We start from the raw sequence: 23,336 nt of genomic DNA, 5'->3' as shown, positions 1-23,336 counted from the left end.
ATCATTATAACAATAAGTTGCGTCTTGGAACTTATAGTACAGTGAATGAAGGACAAAACTTTGCATAAAATTTCTTAGAGTGCGCATTTAAGTTTTGATCAGTAGATTCTGACTAACTAACTTTAAAAATTGAGCATATTTTGTTAAAATAGGAGCGGGTAGGGGCCTAAAAAATGACCCATTGTTAAGATAATTCGTTTTTCCTCAATATCATCAGATATTATAAATTTTATTTCGAGTCTAATTTTGATAGTTTATCACTATTTATTCATTTCCAGATTCCGAGCGGTCAAGATATATGGATTTTCGGTTTCATGAGTCTCTTCCTCACGATTAACAGCTGCATCTTAGTCTGGTGTAAAAGATCATATGAAAATAAATTTATTTGGGCTGGTATACCGCATCTCTGTTGGCACGTCGCTAATGCACAGATACTGGTAGCACTTTTTCTTAAAAAAAATGAAGTAACTTCCAGAGATAGTCTAGGATGGGTATTACTATTGGACTATCTCATTTACGTCACTTTACCAATGAGGTTACGATACATTGTTATTTTGAGTTTGGGGACTTGCGCATCGTACATCGCTGCTCTTATAGGACTCTCAAAATCAGATTTGCATTTCTATCAACAGGTGAGTCGCGAAGTTGAGTATTTTTGTACCAAATTTTTGTTATAACATCTCTTAATTTATTAATTACTCATTTCTGATATTTTTGTTGGTAACTCTCATTCATTATAGGTCGAAATTGTGTCGAAACAAGAGATTATCTTTCAAAAAACTAATTACAATTAAAAAATGAAAACCATTTATCAACAAAACCATACTACAACTTTCAGTATACTCAGTTAATTTCTAAAGATAGATTTTAGAGAGAAAGTTACGCTAATTTTCAGTATATCAGTTACTGAAGAAATTTCAGCAACCATTAAATTAAAAAATCACTAATTTGTGTCTCGTAATAGTTGAAAACTGGGGAAATAGCATGAAAATAAAAAAGTTTTTCAAATAGAATAGTTGTACTTGAAAAAATAATTTAATGGTCAAAAAACTTAGTTAGTTTGGTTATAAAAAATCCAATAAACATATATTTCCCGTTATTAAACATGAATTTAGAAGTGGCCGAGGGCTTGTAAATCTGGTTACCAAGATTGATGAAAATGTAAATCCAATTTCAAATCCGATACGACCTCTAGCTGCAGGAACCCACGTGTATATATATCAACAACACAAATATTTAGAATATTTTAAATAGAATTTGTGGAATCGACAGACTTCAGATTGAAATAAATTCGATAATTCTTGAATTGTACAATTGATAATGCATTTTTTGTAGTAACAGTTGATGCTCAAATATACTAGAAACAATCAAAAGCACCTATTGACTTTTATTTAGTGTATCCGCGTCCAGATTATGGTTCATTTGAAATATAAGCTTGTATAGAGAGTCTCTTTTAATTAAAGTCGATTTCAAATGCTTCAATTGGATAAAACACAAAAAGAAAACCTTAATATTCGAAGTATAGTCTATTATATATTCGACCCAACGTTCAGCAAGCACTTTGGTAAAACTATTCATTGGGGTTAGTTGCACGTAAAATTTCACCGTTAATCTGAATAAATAGTTATTTAACGTAGCAAGGTCTGGACTGAATGCTGGATGTGGTAGCTGTTCAATACCACCAAGTGCTTCGTTGTTAGTCCCAGCTTTCAGTTAACTACATTTGGATATTTTTCAAATAAAACTGCATATAAAAGCATCAGCTGTCCACTATATACTTCGGTATTGATGGATCAACCATCTAGAATGATTTTGAAGTACACTGAACTTTCACAATTCGACTAGACACTAAACAAGACTTCTCTCTCGAATCGATACCTCCTTGCAACGGATTCTAGTAATTTTCCTTTGTCTAACCACTTATCTTTCGGTAGGTCAAGTAGAGATGAGTAAACGGCTTGTTTACTCATCCCTACTCGACATTTCGTTAGAATCTCGGTTAGTTTGTGCGACTTTCTATTCAATTTTATATATTTTCCTTGCTAATAGGGTTGCTTTAGATTTCAAACTGACAAAATCACGTCAAGTGAACCCCCCATTTTCCACTTGATCATAAAAATTTGATTTATTAATTTTTTTCATAAGTGGTTACCATGAATAGTTAGTCCCCTGAACGATTTCTCAAAACTTGAATTTTAAGAATTCTTTTACAATGAAAATTTTGAGTATTTTTCATTGAAAAATGAATGGAAAATTCGTTAACTGTAAATTAACGAAACTATCAGGATTTATTGTTCAATACCTGTATTTTAATAAAACATTAATGACTTATTTTATGAATTATTTTTTTATTCTCATATTGTCAATTAACTTTTATTTAAAATATTATTATTCAATATATTTCATTATTATTATCAAATAAATGTATTTAAAGTATATTTCTTACATATTTCAATCTTTTAAACAATGTTATGACTGACTTAAGCAATAAAATATTATATTTATTATAATCCTAAATAATAAAAATTCATAACTTTTCAATTATAAATTTTATGGAAAAAATAAAGAATTTTCGTCAATTTCACTACTATAACTCATCGGATGACCTATTACTGAAATATAAGCTCGTTTCAGATAATGAGAAAGTTTTTATTAACAAAGTTTCAAAAAAAAAAAAAAAAATAAAGACAATTAGTGTCTATAAAATATTATTTTTAATTATTAGTTAGTTTGCCTGTTTTTAGTCAATAACCAAAAAAAATATTGTATTAATCATAAGATTAAATTATATTTGATTATAATAATAAAAAAATATGTTGAATAATAATATTTTTGTATGTAAATATGTAAATTAACATCAAGTTAATAATGTTTTAGCAAAATATAGGTATTTAACAATAAAACCTGAGAGTTTCGTTAATTAATCGTACCGGTTTCAATCAAAAATACTCAAAATTTTGATTGTGAAAAAATTATTGTTAAAATCAAAATTTTACAAAATCGTTAGGGGGATTAACTATTCATGGTAACTACTTAAAAATGGGGGGTCCATAAAACAATTCTTCATAGATTTAAATTAGAAAATGGTTCCTAACAAGTTACATGTTTAATTTGAATCGTAGGACTTTTCATATATGGAAACCAACCCTCTATATTTACTTTTAAAATTAAAAAAAGCAGATACTGACGAATTGAGCGTTAGTTCGTGTAATTTTTCACGCCAACTGTAATTTTCAGACTATTCGGAATCGCATAAATTTGAACGGAAACTTCCGTTATTCCTTTTTTAACATTGCAGATTTTATAATGAAAGCTTTCCACAGACCTTTATCGATTTTCCCGTTCTGCAAAAGTATGTACTCAGGATGACACTATATTGAATTTTATTTTTAGTCAAGGTCGAGGTGAAACTTAGATCTTTATATTGATTCTCAATGTTTATCCCAGAACTCTTGTGGTTTTTGATTCGATGTTTCTAATTACGTAATTTGTTAACAAAACATAATATCGTCCAAAATTGGATAAGAAGTTGATGCATCATTTCAATTATAAAATGGACGTCCAGTTATACAAATTTTTCACACATTGAAACCTTGTTATGTAATAAGAAGAAAGCGCTTAGATCAAAGTCTGCGAGAACACATTACCGTCAAAAGGTAGTTAATAGTATACCAAGCTGAATAGAAGTAGTAATCAGCCGAAGAGGCGATGAACAGAAAACTTTTATAACTGCCAATCTTGCCTTTCATCTGTTTCATCTTCATCATCACTCTGGTGTATTAACTCGATGATAAAAACGATACCAAAAAGTGTATCAAGTCAGTTAAAACATTTTTACATCCGAAATAAAACTTTTGCATAAAATAATTGACTTGCCCAACGTTCTAGATAGACAAAGCTCTTCACAGAACTCTCAAACTAGAGAAACGTGTGTTACGGAAGGACAAAATTCATGGAGTACACATAACTTACAAAAAGAATAACTGTCATAAGATATAGTAACAAACCTAGATGATCTCTTAATTATAAAAGACGCTAAAGAAGGTCGAAAGTTCACGAAATATTGATTAAAGTGCCAGTTGGGACACTAAATCTTTCTCAAAGATATTTACGAGTATCTACGAGGGTAGGTGACTTTATGGTCGGGTTTTCGTCTATAAAATATCAATTCAGCAATACTCAGAATCATATATGTAAATAATAATGATTCAATACATCAGGTATCCATCAATGTCAATGTTGAGTCGATATTATTGTATTAAAATTGAAAACACACATGCCAAATTCAAATTTCTTAGATTTGTTGATGTTTCGACCTATTTCTGTCTTTAGAATTTTAGAAATTATCTTTTTCATTTTTTTATTCATCACTACATTCGAATTTTCATAATTAAATGTATGTTTTGTTTATATTTCATGATATTGATGATATTTTAATCTATTTTCTGAATATTTAGATGTTTGTCCTATGTAAGCAGGTAAACATAATCATTGGTATATCAAAACACACTGAAAATTAATCCTGGATCCACAATACTTTTTATATTTATTTAATTGCAAATATATTGTTTATTCACAAACTAAATAACCATTTTATATACGTACTTTGAATTGGTACTAAGCAGAACAAGGTTGTATTCTTTTTTCTACTCACGCCATTTATCCATTCAAATTTCCCGCGTTTATTAATATTGAAAGCATGATTTAATGATAATCTAACCACATCGAGCGCTGTGATCGATTCAGTTGTCCCTACTATAAAGAGTATTCCGGGACTTGGATGCAAAAAATTCGAAAGTTAGTAGATGAAGTGGAAATAATTCTGTGGCATGAAAAAATTTTCTCATACTCCTCGTTTCTGAGTTATAGGATGTTGATGTTGCGAAATCAGAATTTATATTTAAGTATATTTTCTAAATTATACATTCGAACATTAAGAATTGTTAATTAATTATGTGCATGTAGTGTTTTTGATAGAATACTTAATTCTAAACTACTATCTGAAGGCCAGAGGCGGCTCACGCCCAATGGTTAACGATATGATGTAACTTATATATGAACAATCTATACAATCTAAAAATGACAAAAAGTGTTGTACATGCCAAGAAAACCGTTCGCGATAAATATAATTATTATGAACTGTTTTTCATTCAATTTTCACACGTTTATTAATATTAAAAGCACGATTTGACGATAATTTAACCACATCGAGCGCTGTGATCGATTCAGTACTGTATACTCCGCTTCCTGGAGACAGATAAAATCTTGACGTTTTGACCCATTGCGGTTTTTAGCATACAACATACAATTTCTGTAGATAAAAACCGCAATAGGTTGAAAGGTCAAGATTTTATCTGTTTTTAAACGAAGTTTCAATTAAAGGAGACCTGAAATAAACACAATCCCTCAACAAAACCATATAAAAAAGATCTAAGAAGTAATTAACGAAAGATATCATTAGGAGTAGATAAGGGGTTTTAAATAATTTCATATTCTATCTTCAGATTTTTTTATTTGTAAATTATGAATATTTCCCAACTTTTTTATCAAGAATGGAGCTAAAATTGGAATTATGATAAACATCTTGGTGAAGTTCGGAATACCCTGAGAGTTTTTTCTAACGTTTTCCTTCCAATGGAATTAATATTAGTAAAGGATCAATGTACACATTCCAAATTTCAATGTTTGTTTTCCATCATTCAGTTTAATATTAATTCGACAGAGAAATGGGAGGATTAGTTGAGGAAGATGGGGAAACAAATAGAAATAAAAAGCTTGCTTTTGTACATCTCTCACTGAAAGTATCATTCAGAATAATTCAATAGGATCATCGCTTTATGGTTATTATAAATTTCCATAGCGGATTCATTAGAAATTATATAATAATAATTGTCCATATGTCTCAAATTTTGCGTTAATAATATTTGCAGAATTTGATTTTGTTTCCGGATGGAATTATTATACTCTAATATACATAACCTCACTTTTCCGACTGGAGATTCTTCCTCAGTAAGTGGTTTTCGGTTTTAGTTAAAGTATATAATTACTATTAAATCGGTCGAATAAAAATTAAACAAAGAAGGCACGAGTAGGTAGAACAGATTTGAATAAAAAGGAGCTTATGCTCTAACATATAAAATAAAATAACATACAATTGAATCCATATTTTTTTAAAATATAACTAAACAGGAATCCGTTCTACTCTATTAGTTCTGTTCCCTAAATAAATAGAAAATTTACATGAAAATTATTCTACAAAATTTGCTTTAAGCTAACGGTGGCACTATATGAAAAACAGCGTTAAAAAATATGAGGAAAACTTAGATTGTAGATAGCTAGAGGACGATTTAGCAACGAAACTTATTGAGTTTTTCGAATGGAGTGGGAGGTCGATAATAAATTTCTTAATAGCTAGAATTAAAAAAGAAGTGACTATTTGAGAGGTCTAAACTTATTATCGTAAGGGGGTGGAGAGATAATACGTTTATTTCTATTTTTGTTACATGCCCGATTTCTAAACAAAAAAGTGTCGCGTGACATTATTTTTTGGCAGTTATTAATAGACTGCAACCTTGATGTATATATGGACGTTTTTATCACTATGCTCAATTTTTCTCAAATATTCTGTAGTAAAAAAATCAACGTGATAATGAGTAGAGGGAGGGTTAGTCTGAAACTTCACCAACACCAATAGTATCAGTTCCAATGTTACTATTTTCTGAAGTTAATTTTATAACTTGTTCTGAGTAAACAAAAAGGATAATTTCCAATCCTAATATTAGTTGACTGGTTGTAATAGAGGTGGTGTATTATTCGGATAAGCTAAAGTTAATAAATCAGAGTTATAAGTCACGGCATCGCTGAAACAAAAGCTGGATTGCAAATAAGGTTATATTATATTTGCGTTATATAACCTATAAATTTATAAATCATTGTTACTTATTCAAATATTTTTTTGCAGCACCTCTGTAATTGCATCCTACTGGCGACAGCAAATTTATTGGGACTTTCATCCTTTCTCGTCGAGGATAAGCAACAACGAAGAGCTTTTCTTGAAACAAGACAATCTCTGGAGGTGAAACTAGTTATTGAGGAACAAAGTGCTGAGCAGGTACCTATCTATACCAATATCTATACCATTCAATTTTGAATGGTATAGATATTCAGTTTGCTGGTTGAAAACCAGTCATACACAATATTAATTGTACTAAGTCAACTCAGAAGTCAACTCATAGGAATTTGAACGATCTAAACTGATAATTAAATGATACTCAAGCAATCGGAACCAGTATGAACAGTACCACAGTTAAAATTAAAAAATAAGACGAAAATATGGTGAAATGAAGATGGATGCATGAAAATGACAATACTGCGAAAAAAATGAATTTTTTAATCGAAGTCATAAATTCAGAATAAGTCAAAAGTCTTTGTTGGTGTGGATATTAAGGATGATGAAGATGAAATAGAGAATGTAAGTGGACTGGAGTACAAACGAAAAAGGCAAGATTTTTGAACAAGTAGGAAGATTAGGTGAAATCAAATAAAGTATAGTACACAAAAGTGAACAAATGATCAAAAAACCTGAACTGAAGATACCCTGGACTGACAGAATCACCAACGACGAAGTACTAAGACGCTTTGGTCGCAAAAGAAAGCTGGTGACAATTATTAGGTTAAGAAAAACATCTTACATAGGACACATCTTACGTAACGACAAATACCTACTGCTATAAAACATAATACAGGGTAGAGTAGAGGGAAAGAAAGGCGTCGGTAGGAAAAAGAAAACCTGGTATGAGAAGAAGAAGAAGATCACTCTCAAGCCTCATTTTAGCTACAAATGAATTTCCGTTAAACCAGATGTCTACGCATTCAAAGTGAGTGATCTAATGGATACATTGTCGTGAAAGCTGCTCACTGGAATAGCATCAAGAAACAACAATTTGAACAGCAGAAAAAAACAAAAGGAAAAAGGAAAACTAATAAGAGAGTGTTGTAAACTCTGCTAGGATGGCCTTTTATACCATTCACTTTTCAAAGCTTCACTGGGCTCAAGACGCGTTTCATGAAGCGGATTTTTGAGTTTTGAAAATTCACAGGAAGCCAAATCTAGCTAATACGGTGATTGAGCGATTACGTTTCGTATCTGACGCGCGTTTCGACAACCAAGTTATCGTCTTCAGAGACTGAAGACCTTCAGTCTTTGAAGACGACAACAGACAATGCAATTGTGAGTGTTGATGCACTGGTAGGGTATACAGTGTGTATCATCATCAGTTAAAAAAACTCCAACTTATAATTTGAGCATGGAAACGAAGTAGATTACAAAAAAAATATCAGTGGCGTTGCATAGAAAGATAGTGGAGCGAATGTACAATGATACACCATAACCTAGGCACTTAAGACCATTATGCGGATCCCTGGATAGATAACTGGAAGTCGCTAAAAAATTAGCACACAGTGTTGTTCTTTCAAACTCCAAAATTCATGAGTCAAATTGCTAATATTGATAAAGCAAATAGACAGTACGGTAATTATGGGAATGTTAAAATGAATTTTCAGAGTTCAAACATTAAGTTTCCATTTATCAGTGTGTATAATCAACGAGCAGTGAATTAAACTAACTCATAGTTTTCTTCGAGCTAATGACCTAATATTAGTGTATTCGTTAGATATAATGTGCCGTAATGAACGTATTTTTGAAAATTATGATTTTCTGGCCAATTTAACATCTTTAAGTATAAAGGAACTGAAATCTGACGATAACAGAGAATCAAATTAGAAGTTAAGAGACCCTTCCAATTTAGGCTAAAATGGAATCCACAATTCCACTTAACATCATTATTAGGAAATCATTTTTTATAGTCCAGTGAGAGATAAAAAAATTTTAAAACGATTTCACTTCGTTCGAAAATTTGTGAATATTTTCAGAACCAGTTTATAACTTACCAGAGATTATAAGGGCACTTTTAGGAGGTTGGGTAAAAATATTTCTGACTACCTATACAGTGCTTCCAATTTAATGAAATTCTGTCTTTTCATTTCATTAATATATTCTCCAAACACTACAAAAATTACCATTTTTTCATATCGTTAAACTGGAAATTATTCTGCATGAAATTTCCAGGCCCCACCCTGTTGAATTAACACAGGAATTGTGATAGCCCGGATTTGGTATATATTGACTTTTTCCTAGTTCCGAGATCGAAGAGCAGAAACCCGAAAATGAATTGAAAGAATCCTTAAATAGACCTGGTGATTAAGTCAAAAAACACGATCTAATTTTCTTTTGTATATTTTTGTTGATAAATCGTTATCATCTTAGGTTTCTTCTGATTGACAAATAATTTTTCGAAGCAGGGAATATTGAGCTTTCCACCTATTTTGGTCTCCTCCAATTAAAGCGATTTATCAACAAAAACATACTGAGAGGTTTAAGAAATGAGAGAAGTTGAAGAAATTTATTTCCTTATTGCGACTTTTTGATTACGAAATAACTGTAGCTGTATTTCTGTTTTTTTACAGGAACGCTTGTTACTTTCGGTTCTGCCTGAGCACGTTGCAGTTCAAATGAGACAGGATTTAGATTCGGCAGACAGTCAATTCAAAAAAATATACATGAGCCGACACGAAAATGTGAGGTAATGATCCTTAAACTTGATTTCATTGTATCAATTCAATGAGCTAGAAGATACGGTCTAAATTAATTCATCCCATCCATAAATCATCTGTTTTATAGACGGTTTACGGAAGTGGTTTCAGGTCAAGCTAGTTATTTATTTTCAATTTAGCGCGTTAGATGGATCTGCCACCGTAAATAGACATTAATTTGATAGAAATGAATAGTTGATAGATTGTTGTTGATTCTACTTTTGGTTGTTACTTCAGTACATAGGCTTCTGTACCTAGGAGTCTTCCTCCCAATCGACCTTTATTCTACAATTTTTCCCTAAATTATGAACTATAGGATCCATTTATTTTGAACCTCTTCCGATGTGGCCAAGATATTTGGGTTTTCTTTACACATTCTTCCAAATTTTACGTATACTATGGAAAGGCCATATTTCGAAGGCTTCTAGTCTTTTCCGCAATATGGGTTGAGGGCCCAAGCTTCTACAACGTACAAGACTGGGAATATATAGCCTTGGGTATCCGTGTTTTCAGCTCCGAGCTTAGGTGGTTACTGAGAAGCTTCGTGATTTTTCTCAATTCGTCGAATAGCCATGTCTCCTTTCTGTTGGTTGTGAAGATATCAATAAAGGAATAATTCGTAAAGTGCCAAATTTCATTTCAATCAGGTTTTTAAACCTTTCTAAATGCCAGCAAAATTAAGGATATATTTTGCTATATCCATATACACATGGGAAATTTGTAGGGTGTAGAATATTTTGTATCAATTCAATTCAAGATTTTATAACAATTACGTACATTTAGATGCCTTTCAAGAGCCCTGTTAAATTCATCCAATTTCCTGAAACTATTGCTTTTTATTAAAACACAATAGTCTGCGGGCTAACGTTATGTAATTCTTTTTCATTATTTCCTATCAAAAAACTTTCCTCATTGTTTTTGAAATCAGTGGCATTTCGTGAAATATTCTTGCTCATATTTTAATATTTTCTTTACAAATCTTATTTTTCAAACGATTTTCCGCCTCTAGTTCCTGTTGTAGTACAACCAGAAGCCTGGGCGAGATTTTCATAGCTTTCCCTGACTGCTATTTAAAGTTATACTAGAAAAGGTGAAGGTTATAATGGAATAACCGTTCATTAAAAAATTAACAGATTTGATCAAATTTGACGCGAAACGGTGCGTTGCATGGTGAAATGAATCGCAGACAAAATACTGAATCTTTCGCAATAAAAACACCGAGTAGAGGTCGTGAATAAGCATTTATCAAACGTAACATTACTGGTGAGAAAATGTGGGCTCATTAGTAGAAAAGTGGAATAATCATCGTTTTATTCGTGGAGTGATCAAACATGAATTTGTTCCAGAGGTTCAAATGGTCAATAAGGAACACTATTTGGCTATTTTGAAACCCCGTTTTGAAGCCATTCTTCGTGTGACTGATTTTTTGGCCAAACATGAAACTAGAATTGTCGTTAAGCCACTGTCTGAGCTAGATTTTGCTCCCTGTAACTTTTAAACTTTTGGCTACTTACCATAATTTGATTGAAACGTTTTGTATGGGAAATTGTATTGACCGGAAATACCCTATTTTGAAGGCGATCATAAATATTTGTTTGAATTCTATTCTCGATTGACAAAGACACAAGTTTCGGATTACTCATTCCATTGAAATATTGAATGAATAATTAAAATTTTTGAAAGTTGGTCATTTATCGTGTCACTAGAATTTTCAAAATTAACGTAACAAACAAAAAGGTTTGGACACAACGTTGCCAGATCGCTGTTTCTGTCGTGAATCTTATCACTTTTCTCACGCACCTAGAATGAGCTGAAATATGTGTTTATGGTTTTCATCACATAAAAGTGGTTTTATATGGTTTCAATTGATTAAAATCCTGTATAATATTTTATTTTCACAGTATTTTGTATGCAGACATCGTTGGTTTCACCGCCATTTCTTCAACGTATTCAGCTCAAGAATTGGTTAAAATGCTCAACGAGCTTTTCGCAAGATTTGACAAATTATCTGAAGTAAGTAGATTTCCAAAGTTAATTAAAGAACTATAATTCGTAGCACGTGTGTTCAAATTGATGTGGTAATATGTATATTTTCAATATTAGAACGTTCGTTATGAATCACGTAATTAGACACGTGTATACTTGAAGTATAGTATTTCTAAATTCAATATATTCTGATCCATAACATGTTCATTGCATGAATAATTTGCTTAATTCTACTTCTATTTATTATAGAAGATGATAATTTATTGATAAATTACGAAGATTTGAGGTCATTATCAACAAAAAAATCGTTCCAGGGAGCAGTCAATCATAAACTAAAAATTAAGTGAGATAATTTTTGCACTTTAGAAAATGAAACAGATACTGATGATAACAGAGTTGTTAAATTATATTATGAGCATATATAGGTACAGAAATGTAGTGGAAAGTTGGTCAAATAGGATCTATTAGTTTTAAGTATTTAAATTATCCTTCAAGGTCAGATTATTACGGAAAATGTGTACATTCAAGAAAGATGACCGATTCAATGTCAAGACATCGTTGAAGAAGGAGTTTAAGTCCAACAAGAGCTCATAGAAACGCAAGGAGTGGCTATGAGTAGCTAGACAGTCAGAAGAAAACTCAAGGCAAGCTAGCCTTTGGCCGAAAGTCCAGTTACTGGCCCGAATTGAGCGACAACCCATCTAAGATTTACCAAAGATCACGGTAATTATATTGAACAATGGGAATCCGTTTTCTTCTCAGATAGAAGAATACAAACCTACCGAAGACCTGGAGAAAGATTTTTGGAGACTTTTGGAGAAGACTCCTCAAAGGTTTGAGTGGGCATTTCAATGTACACAAAAACAGAGTTGGTTTTTATTGAAACTGGCGGAGGAGCGGGGAAATTAAAGGCGAATCGATACTTGGAAGACATTTTAGGGGATTACGTCGTTTCGTCCCGTCCACATACAGCAGGTTCCGTTCGACAGTATTTAAATTGTCACTATGGACTTAAATATTATCAAGCATTCATAGGATGAACATAAGAGAAAAGTTTGGGCTATAAATCTTCTACTAGTCGCGAAATTGGACCTCAAAACAGCGCTTAACAAAAAATGGGATAGCATCGAACAAGATCGAGTAAAGAAACTTATTCAAAGCACTTAATATTGATAGATTGAGTTTTTTCCAATGAGCGTTCGATTTGAGTCGATTTTTTTGCTCACGAGTGTATTATTTTGAAGTGCTGCTATGCTAAGTGTGTAGATTCAAAAAGAGACAATATTTAAAAATCAAAATTATTATGGAAAACAAATAATTTCCCTTGTCAGATCTTCCAAGACAATCCTCGTATCTTTTTCAATCTTTTGGAAGTCTTTTAATGATTTAGATACCAGAAACAAGTAAATTTGAAAACTTCTCTTGTTCAAAGTTCAAATTACTAGTATTCAAAGTGTTTCAAAGAAAAAATCTTCGTTCAGTTCCGGTTAAATCGTAAAATCATCTCAAATTTTGAATGTTTCAGAAATATCAACAGATAAGGATAAAAATTCTTGGGGACTGTTATTATTGTATAAGTGGAGCACCGAAAGAAAGCCCTGATCACGCCGTTTTATCCGTTCATATGGGTTTATCCATGGTTAAAGCGATCAAGTAAGTATTCTAACCACGTACTTTTTAAAGAAATTGCTATTTGAATTATTTAGTTACCGGCGACGCCTACAAGCTTAGCTCGGGTCTATTCTAGAAAAACCAAATAAGAAATAAAACTGAAAAGTTTATGTTTGAATAGTTTTTGAACTCAATATAAAGACAAAATGAAAGAAAGCTGCTAGATATACCAGGTGAGAATATTAAGTACTAGGACTAACGTAGCGTTAGAAAAAACAGTCGCGGATATATGACCCCCGGGAACAATTGAATCCAAGTCACATCACCGTTCATTAGATTTTAACCAATAAATTGTGGTTCTGGTTGGAAATAGATCCTTCGAATCTTCCACAGCAATAAAAAAACATCAATAATCGATGAAAAATGATTCAGTGTTTCAAAAAATATCGTAATTGATTTGTAGACAACCTGGTCACAAAACACCATGGCATGGATTAGCTCAAATGTTAGCTTGAATGCATGGTGATTTATTCTTCTATCATCGGGGAATCATCCCACAAAGTACGTGTGGTTTAAAGTCAAACAACAAATCAACAATTTTACCGCGAGGTTTTTGAAAGACCCAAATAATTGAGCCTTACGTCATTTCCTCACAAAGACATTTCAATAAAGAAATTTTTGGGTTCATCAAAATATTCCCTTGGTTTCTTAACTTCGTTACTTATTTGACATGAGTCATCTGAAGTTTTAGTGAGTTTTAAATTCACAACTCATATGAAGGGAAACCATTTTTGGTCATTAGAAACCGTTTAAACTTATCAGATGAAGGCTATTCCATTAAAAGTGCTCTGACACTACTAGTGAAAGAGCTGTCACTAATGCTGCGTGGCTTTCCAAGGGATTACTGTGAAGAAGACAACATTTAATTCCCACTCCCTGTATGTTACCAAATATCTTAGCTAAATATACAATTTTACGCATTTATATAGTCAACTTTAGCAAAAGAAGAAATCTTAAGGCATCTAACCACGTAGTTTCTGATTGGAAATAAAGACGACGATCGTAGATGTCTTTTCGGGAATTTGTATATGTTTCGCATAACTGGTTCGTGTTAAGTCAAATAATGTAACCACTTTGATGGGCAGATCGGTTTAGAGAAAGTCGTGAGACGATGAAAGATGACGAGAGGCTTTGTGTCCAAATGTTACAGTGACTAGTGCCTTCTACGACAGAGCTACGAGAACGTGTTTCAAATTTCAAAAACACATTGCAATGCACCCTCCATGTATGCTAGATTTGGCTTCGAAGGATTAAGTACGAGTAGATTGAGTCCAATCACCAGCAGAATCCCTTCGGTAGACTTCCAAGGCTGCTACCAGTAGTGGATGGTATAATGGATTGAGTTTGTAGCACTCCTTGGGTATTATGAAGAGGTGACTGCTAAAAATTTACTACTTTTTGTACATACAACCTTTATAACCAAATTCTAATTGATGCATACAAGTTTTGATATCCAGTTTATCTATTGGTGATGAGTATTTGAGTTTCTGGAATTGTTTATGCTAAAAAACTTGAAATTTTTTTTAGAATAGATTGAGAGAGATATGTTATTGAATTTTTTCATTCTCAGCCGTAATGAATTTTCGTTTGTCTATTAAGATCATTTGAAATTCCAGTTGTGGAATATATAAATTATATAAATGAATATTGAACTGCATAAAATCTACTATCTATTCATTATTAAGATATCCAGGGTTGATTTTAGTTGAGTGGAAAATATTTTTAAAAGCTCTGCAAGTTTTTAATTGTCGGTGTAGTTCATTGAATGTCGCAGAGAGGTAAAAAAAGAACCTGCACAAAACATAATGCAAACAACTTCACTAATTAACGCCGTTGGCTATAAAAACTGCAGTTTTGTTCGTATTATCTCATAAAATTTTCATCTGGATATTTTATTTAAATCTTACTACATACGACGACATCCTGTGGAAAATTAGAGAAAGAATTCAACAATTAAAAGAAATATTGAAAGAGATATAAAAATGCACATGATAATGATCGGAACAGTGATACAGAGAATACACAGAAATAAATAAATAGAAGCTACTGAAATAAGATAAAGAAAGGAAAAGACTTTTGATGAATAACGTAAAAAAATTCAAGACAGAATAAACACACACGAAGACGTACATGAGAAAGAACGTCGGTTTAAGAAATATGAATAAAATGGTAAAATAATACAAGAAAGGAAAAGAAAGTCAATATTAATACCGACTGTAATTAATGTGGAAAATATTGAATTGCAAGGCCACAAAACACGAATCAATCAAGTGAAATTAACTAGATTGCGGACAGAAATGGAAAAACAAAGAGAGATCAAAAGAAAACGTATAGGAAGCGATAGGAAGAAATATACAAGGTACAAAAACAGTGTGAATAATTTATTCAAATAATATTGGAAATATTGAATTCCATAGCCACAAAACTCGAAGTAATGAAGAAAGATAAACCAGATTGGCAAGAGGAAAAATGGGAGTGAACTGAAAGTGTTGGAAAAACAATACAAGGGATCGGTGAACTTATTGGGAAAAGGAAACCAATATAAATAATAAAAATGAATAATATTAACTTCCAAGGCCACGAAATACCAATAAAATAAGCGAGATTAACCAGGCTGCGGATAGAAACAGAGAAAAACAAAAAGAGATCAGAAGGAAGCAAAAAAGGAGCGTAAAGAGAAAGTCACGCAAAACAGGTGAAATAAAGAAAAAAACAAAGAGAGATCAAAATGGCAGCAGATTGAAAGTGATGGGGAGAGAATACATAAGAGGATAAATAATAATATAGAAAATATTAAACTTCGAAGCTATAAAACACTAATAAATGAAGTGAATTTAACTAGATTGGAGATAAAAACAAAAAAAAAAAAACATAAGGAGATCAGGAAAGAACCGTACAAGAAAAAGAAAACAAGTGTCAATAATGAATACAAAGAAAAGAGAAAAATTTGAGTTACATAATCACAAAACCCGAACAAGTGGAGAAAGATGAACCTAATTGCGGAGGGAAATAAAGAAAAAGTGATAATACATAAGAAGAAAGGAGAAAGCTTACGGGGAAATGAAGCCAGCGTAAATAATAAATGTAGTCAATATGAAAAATGTCATATTCCAATTCCAAAAAAACACGCAGAAATGACGTTGGATTGCTACATTGGGGACAAAAACAAAAAAAGATACGTTAAGGAACTAGAAAGAAATTGATGAAAAGGCTAAGTAAGAGAGAAAAGAAAGAAGAGAAAACCGATGGAAATATTGAATACAAATAATATAGAAAATGGAAGAAGATTAATAAAATTGTGCAAGGAGAAAAAATGTTCCTATATTGCGATGAAAGTGAATAAAAAGTGAGATAAAGACGTAGAAGGAAAAGGAAGAAAATTATTGAGATCCTCACGATCTATACAATGAATCTGCAATAAAGAAAATAATCCAATCATATTTAAATAATTTAGATAATCATAAAATAGAACAAAAACACAGTGTGAGAAATGAAGAAAAAAATAGAAGGATATTTTTCGAAAAATGTTGAAATTCTTCTTACCAGAATTATTTCCCGACTTTGCAATGCATTAAATTAATTTCCACACTAATTGGTTTTATATTAACCATTATTTTCTAATAATTACCTCAGAAATTTGATATCGAGTAAAGTTAGAATTGATTATCATGGATAGTAACGTGAAGTACTGAAGTTGAAAGAATCAATGAATGTAGTAGTGAAAAAAATGAAGTGTCATTCCACTTTTTTGCTACTCTCAAGGATCTACAAAGGTAATGCAATTACAAAAATTAGAATAAGTAGAAAAACCTTGGTTAATGAGATATAAAACGACTAATTAATTTCAAGATTTATAAACAACTAATTTAGAAATCAAGCTTTATTCATCGTATACAACACACGAAATAAATTAGTATTTCCGAGAGTGAAATAAATCCTATCGAGTTGATTTTATTAAAAAGGATGTTTACCTTCGCAGTGCTTAATTCATTTTCTAACGAAGGATTTATTTAATCGCGTAGATTCGAACATTTCATTCACAACATCTAAACAAACGTAAATAAAGATATTATCATTGGAATTATTATTCTATTCCACTGATGAGATTTTAAAGCGAATTAAACAAATAATAATAAAATTTATTACCATCTGATTAACTTTCATGAAAATAATTTATTGGAATAGTAAAGAATGAAACTCACCCTGACAATTAGCAGTAATACATTCTGAAAAATAATTTATCCAAATTGATTTTTTCGTAACGTAAAAATGAAATAACTTTTTCAGAGACTATTCACTACTAAAACATTGATGAATGTTTGACGGTTTCATAAACTGTATAAAACTCTATGCCTATATTGATCAATATCTTCTTGTGGTACTTTGATCCCAGTAACTTCGACGTCATGGATTAACTGTACCAGCATCTGTGGAGGGAGTCAAAACTTGTATAGTTTTTCTCTATAAAATCTCGCCCATTGTAGATGGGATTGCAATATTGTGAGAAAGGATGCTTTATGGAAAAAGTTCAAAGATCCACGTGCAATTTCAATTAGTATTAAATTTTAATAACTAGCTGAAAAAGGTTAGTTTTAGTAATTTAAAAAAAATATTTTACAAATTTCAATATTTTTAAAGACTTTAGACTTTTGAAAACCTTTTTTGAACACACAGGACATTGAAATGCCTTTTTTGATCACATTAAACGTCGAAAAGCTTTTTTTAATCACATTAGATGTTGAAAACCCATTAGAAAAACACTTTTTTTGAACAAAACAAAAGGTTTACGAAATTAAAGTATCTTAGTTCAATCATTACTGGATGATGTGGATTCAAGATTCTCTCAAATCTCTCAGTACTGGGAAATATCATTGAAATAATCGCAAATATCATTTGAATACTGACTATCATTTAGATGTTGGCAAAAGCCGTTTTTTACCAAATTCAGCTTAGAAAAACCATCTTGTGATAGAATTAACCATTAAGAAGACAGTTTTTGACAAACTTGGACTTGAAAAAGATTTTTTGCTAGCAATAGAGTTGGAAGAACCCTCTTTCCATCATATTGAGAATTGAAAAGTGACTCTCGTGAAAAAATAGTTGGACTAGGAAAAGGATTTCACGTTGAAATTGGAAAACTCAATTTTCTTATCAAATTCTAGTAGGAAAATTTGTTTTTTGACTAGAATGAACTTAAAAATTTCTTTTTTGAACAAATTCAACTTAGGAAAGCTTTTTTCAATCAAATCAAGCAAAGTGTAATGATTTCCGTGACAAAAAAATAGTTGGACTAGAAAAAAAGACAAAATTCTACTGAGAAAAATTGTTTTTTGACTAAAATGGATTCAGAAATTCCTTTTTTGGTAACATTAGACTTTGAAAAGCCTTTTTTGATCATATTGAGAGTGGGAGTTTGACGAGAAGGTCATTTTTTGTCAGAATATGATTTGAAAAACTCATTCTTCTCCCTGAAGTTTAGTAGAAAATTCGTTTTTTGGCAAAATTGGTTTAGGAAAAACCTTTTTGATCTAATTGAACTTGAAATTTTGGCAAATTTGACTCTAAAAATCTTTCTTTTGTATCAAAAATTTCAATGGATTTCCAACAAAATTAAACCCCAAAGATGTTTGGCAAAATTAATCTCTTAAACTTATTTTTAGACAAAATTATCTCCTTTTCGATCAAATTTAGAAACCCGTTTCTGTTGACAGATGAGACTTGACTTGGACTTATTCTTTTGACGAAATTCGATTCGGAAAAACGTATTTTGGCGACAATAAATATTGATTAGCCTTGTATGAGAACATTGGACTTGTTAAACTTATTCAAATAACTTAATTGGGCTTAAGAAAACCCCCTTTGAGCAATTAGATGAAATTTTCATTTTTTTGACAAAATCTTTTTTGATAACATCAGAAATTAAACAGCTTTTTGTGATGAAATTAGACTTGGCAAACTCATTCATCTGACAAAATTACCCTTGGACTTATAAAAAATCATTTTTTAACGAATTGAATTGAATATTACATTTTTTACATAAAATTAGACATGGAGAAGCCTTTGTTAACCAAGTTTGTCTCAGAAAATCAGTTTCATCCACCAATTTATACTTTTTTAATTGCATTAGCTGTAAAAAATTAATTTTTTTGACAAAACTGACCTCTGAAAAAACATTTTTTTCATTAACATATAACAGGGATATAATTATACAATTATTCACGTAAAATAAAAATTGAAATATTGTTTTTAATCGTATTAACCGGAACTAATTTATCCCATATGAATTATAAAATTCCATATATAGTGCCTGGCAACAAGTTTTCAAAACTACATTGTGATATTACCGATGACAATAATTGTATAAATTTGCGTGGTATTGAATTCATTTTAAATTTGGCACGAACATGCCTATCGATTCCAATATTTCTCTTGGACCGTAGAATACAAATTATTTTGATTTCAATTTGCACTTAATATCGGTAAATTAATGACAAAATATACATGGATGAATCGAAAGTGAATTTCTATAGATATGCAATTATTTATTGCCTTACATCAGTTGGCAGAATTGAAAATGTTAATAGAGGTACGAAAATTGTTTAATCGAAGAAGTATATTTTCGATGCTTGAAAAAAATAGTTTATTTTCAAATGTGATATATCAAAAATGCAAGCAACTTAGATACATCACTTGATTCGATGATTTGAATCAAGCATCGGGTTTGTAGAAGGCTCGGAATTGGAATTATGTCAATATAGACATAAAAGTTGTTGCTGGTGCTAAATAGGAGTTTGTATCGATACTACCTAAGAATTCAATTCAATCTTAACAGATAAACTGAGAGAAATAAGAGAGAATCACTTGATTGAGCGACCTCTGATCTCCAGTATGATACGCGTTTTACCTAAAATATATTATATAAAATATTGAGTTATATACCAATAGATCAAATGTTTGGTTGAGAAAGTATAGTACAAAAAAGTACTCTGAGCTCATTCGATGCAAAATATCCATGAAAATATGAGGATTATCCCAGGCCTGACCAAAAGATAGGGGTAGTTGTGCGAAAACTGGAACAAAAATAGCGTCGTAGAGAAGTTTCCTTCGAGTGTTTGGCATTGTTTCACAAAAATAAAAGATGAAACATTCAAAACAATGGGAGAACCGGCTCCAAAAAAGGCAAAGACCGTTTCACCTGCAGACAAGGTCATAAAGTTTATTTTTTTCCATAATTTCCCAATTGACTATGTTGTAAACGGAAAAACTATCAATGGCGAGTATTCCGCGAACTTATCGCAACGTTTGAGCAAAGAAATCGAGCAAAAGGACGCATGTGGTTAAGATGAAAGTATAGTTTCATTAAGACACTTCACCAACTCACACATCAGTCATTGCAATGGTCAAAATCAATGAATTGAACTTTGAATTCCTACCTCATGTACACTATTCACCAGATTGAGCCCCCTCGTATTATCTTCTGTTCCCAGACCTGGTGGTCCAAGACTTTTGAAGAATGGAGATTACGTTGAAACATAAATATATTCTTCTCCAAAAGTTTTATTTGCCCCACAATCAGTTGTCCAGTTTAGAAAACAGAAATAACATTTTTTTGTTATTCAATTGATTTTATTCTGTTGAAACTTCATTTTGTTTGGATATTCTCTCTTTTTAATACAAAATATAAGGATAATCGAAGCTAAAAAGCTCAGCTCGAAACTAATTTTTCGCTTGAGAAAGCTCATATTGTTTTGGCGTTGCGAAATTTTTTTGTTTTTCGTAATTTTTTTTCTTATTAAACGTTGCATGAAACGACGTTTTAATAAATAATTTTACGGCACACTTATGGAATTAAAAAATTTATTGTCGTATTTAAAGGAAAACACTAATTCTAATATACTAACGATAAAGTGTATATTATCTGTTTGTTTCTATTTCCACTAACTATCAAACGATAATTACAAGTGAATAGAGCGTTTCCTATATTGTAACAATGATTTTCTTATCTCTCTCTCTTGAATTTATAATACCCAAGGAGAAAGAGGACTGGGAAATCATTGTAGTGTTAAGTAATTTATCCTAAAGGAAAGTTATAATTCTCTTGTGAAGCACGTGTAATAGATTAATAGTCTAATTGGATATATATATACAAGCTATTCCCACAGTTAATGTAGAATAAAGTTGAAGATACATAGAAGAGCCTTTCTACTATGTTAGTTTCAAGATTTTCACATTTTCTATCATCTGATTACAGTGACAAAGAGCCAAATTGAAAAAATTGATTTCTTTCTAGAAGTTTACCAGATATCAAACTGATAGATTACATACCTACATTAAAATATCAATGCGAATGTAGATTTGACTGGAAAATCTCAAAACTTCTGGTCATCATCAATATCAATATCGAATTTCATGTTCACTTGAAACGAAACCAAAAAATCATAATCAATGAGCGAGATTTAAGCCAACGTCGTATTTGGTTTTGATCAGTTTCTAATGAACTTGATATTAACGTGAAACGAACTGGCCAACTCGAGCTATTGGTCAGCATTGAGCACTCACGTTGATTTTAACTATAAGTACAAGGACACGTACTCCAGGATCTTCTACGTGAACAGTGGAGTACCACAGGGATCAGTACTGGGCCCATCTCTCTGGAACATCTTGCTTGTTAGCATAGAGATCACAAGGAGTTACCGTAGATGGCTAGACACGAAACTCAGCTTGAAAAAACACGTAGAAAGGTCAATAAAAAAGCAGAGAAAACTCTTTCAGATCTAGCGAGTGTAATCCCAAGCATTGGCGATCCTAGTGCATCGTTTCAAGCGTGGTACAGCGCACCAATAGGGCATACTTTCGATGAAAGAAACAAAATTTTGTCGCAAAGCTGACACAACTACAGAGGTAGATGAAAAGACAGGTACAATGGACTATGTGGACTATGTGTGAATGTGGAAGGTTAGGTCCTAGAACAAATCTTCCTATTATCAAAATCTGGGTAAACAGGAGGCACTGATTACTTCTTAACACAAGCACTCACAGCCCATGGATGCTTTCGCGGATACCTATCTACCAGGCGGAGCTCAGACACTCCTACATGCACCTTCTGCAGTGAGGAAGACGATATCGCGAATACACTCTTCCATTTCCGCTTCAGATGGGAAAAAGTGAGAAACGTGGACGAATTTTATACTATAATAGAAACCAAAGAGAAAGATGGTAGGAACTAGACATTACGAAAGACAGCTTTTGCGAGAGCAGATACCATTGAATAATGCGGGAGCTCAGTGGGAGTTTTATTCCGATACTACTCGACGACGACGCAGGGGGTCTATGAGGGTTTCCCCTCCTACAGGAAGTATAAAGGCATATGTTTTATTGACTATTTTTGAAGAAGTTACAGTAAAGGATGGTCCTGGACGCTGGTGACTCTACATGTTGGTATGGGCACTTGTGAAAGCAGAGAATTATCTACAAATCATTCCATAAGACTGAGTACTGTCTTGCTAATAGTTATGTGACTTTTTAACGATTTATTTCATTATCCATTCAAGTGCAAAATAATTTTTAGTTGGTTAACATCGGAACCATGGCGAAACTCAATATATGATTGATCTTTCGTCAGACTATTATTGTATATTGTTACCTTTACTGATTCTTAGTAATCCATCAATTTCACAGTGAGGTTTATGGGATAAATCATCAAAATGCTTGTAAAATCCTGGTCTACTCGGACCTTTTTACAGATTATCTATAATCAGGTATTTTGAATTTCGTTCTCGAAGCTTTTAAAACAAAGAAACGTCAAAAGCACAAAAATTTATCACTTCGCTAGCGTTGTGGGTTAGATAGGAGAACGGAGATAGATCGTCCTATTATTTGTTCATTCTCCACTCGCGTAAAGGAAAGTTGAGGTCAAAAATATCATGAAAAAACTTATTTCTTAGAAAAATAATTGTTAAGTAGGGAAATACTGACATACAATAGAAGCTCCCAAACTTTTTTCCGCGTAAACAACTTTCAAAATACTT

The 23,336-nt window shown here is 31.8% G+C and overlaps 1 protein-coding gene across 3 annotated transcripts in view; it reads left to right on the top strand.

Annotated features, from left to right (window-relative positions):
* LOC130898017 (adenylate cyclase type 3) overlaps positions 1 to 23,336 on the top strand; it is a 78,599-nt gene that overhangs the window by 30,943 nt on the left and 24,320 nt on the right. For all 3 annotated transcript variants that reach the window (XM_057807039.1, XM_057807040.1, XM_057807038.1), the window contains exons 3-7: positions 279 to 632; positions 6,962 to 7,111; positions 9,526 to 9,641; positions 11,553 to 11,664; positions 13,163 to 13,290. In XM_057807039.1, the coding sequence (XP_057663022.1) occupies positions 279 to 632; positions 6,962 to 7,111; positions 9,526 to 9,641; positions 11,553 to 11,664; positions 13,163 to 13,290 (860 nt within the window). The remainder of the gene's footprint in view (positions 1 to 278; positions 633 to 6,961; positions 7,112 to 9,525; positions 9,642 to 11,552; positions 11,665 to 13,162; positions 13,291 to 23,336) is intronic.

Source organism: Diorhabda carinulata, chromosome 9 (assembly GCF_026250575.1).
Source record: "Diorhabda carinulata isolate Delta chromosome 9, icDioCari1.1, whole genome shotgun sequence".
Taxonomy (NCBI): domain Eukaryota; kingdom Metazoa; phylum Arthropoda; class Insecta; order Coleoptera; family Chrysomelidae; genus Diorhabda; species Diorhabda carinulata.
This window is presented reverse-complemented; position numbering and strand designations above follow the sequence as displayed.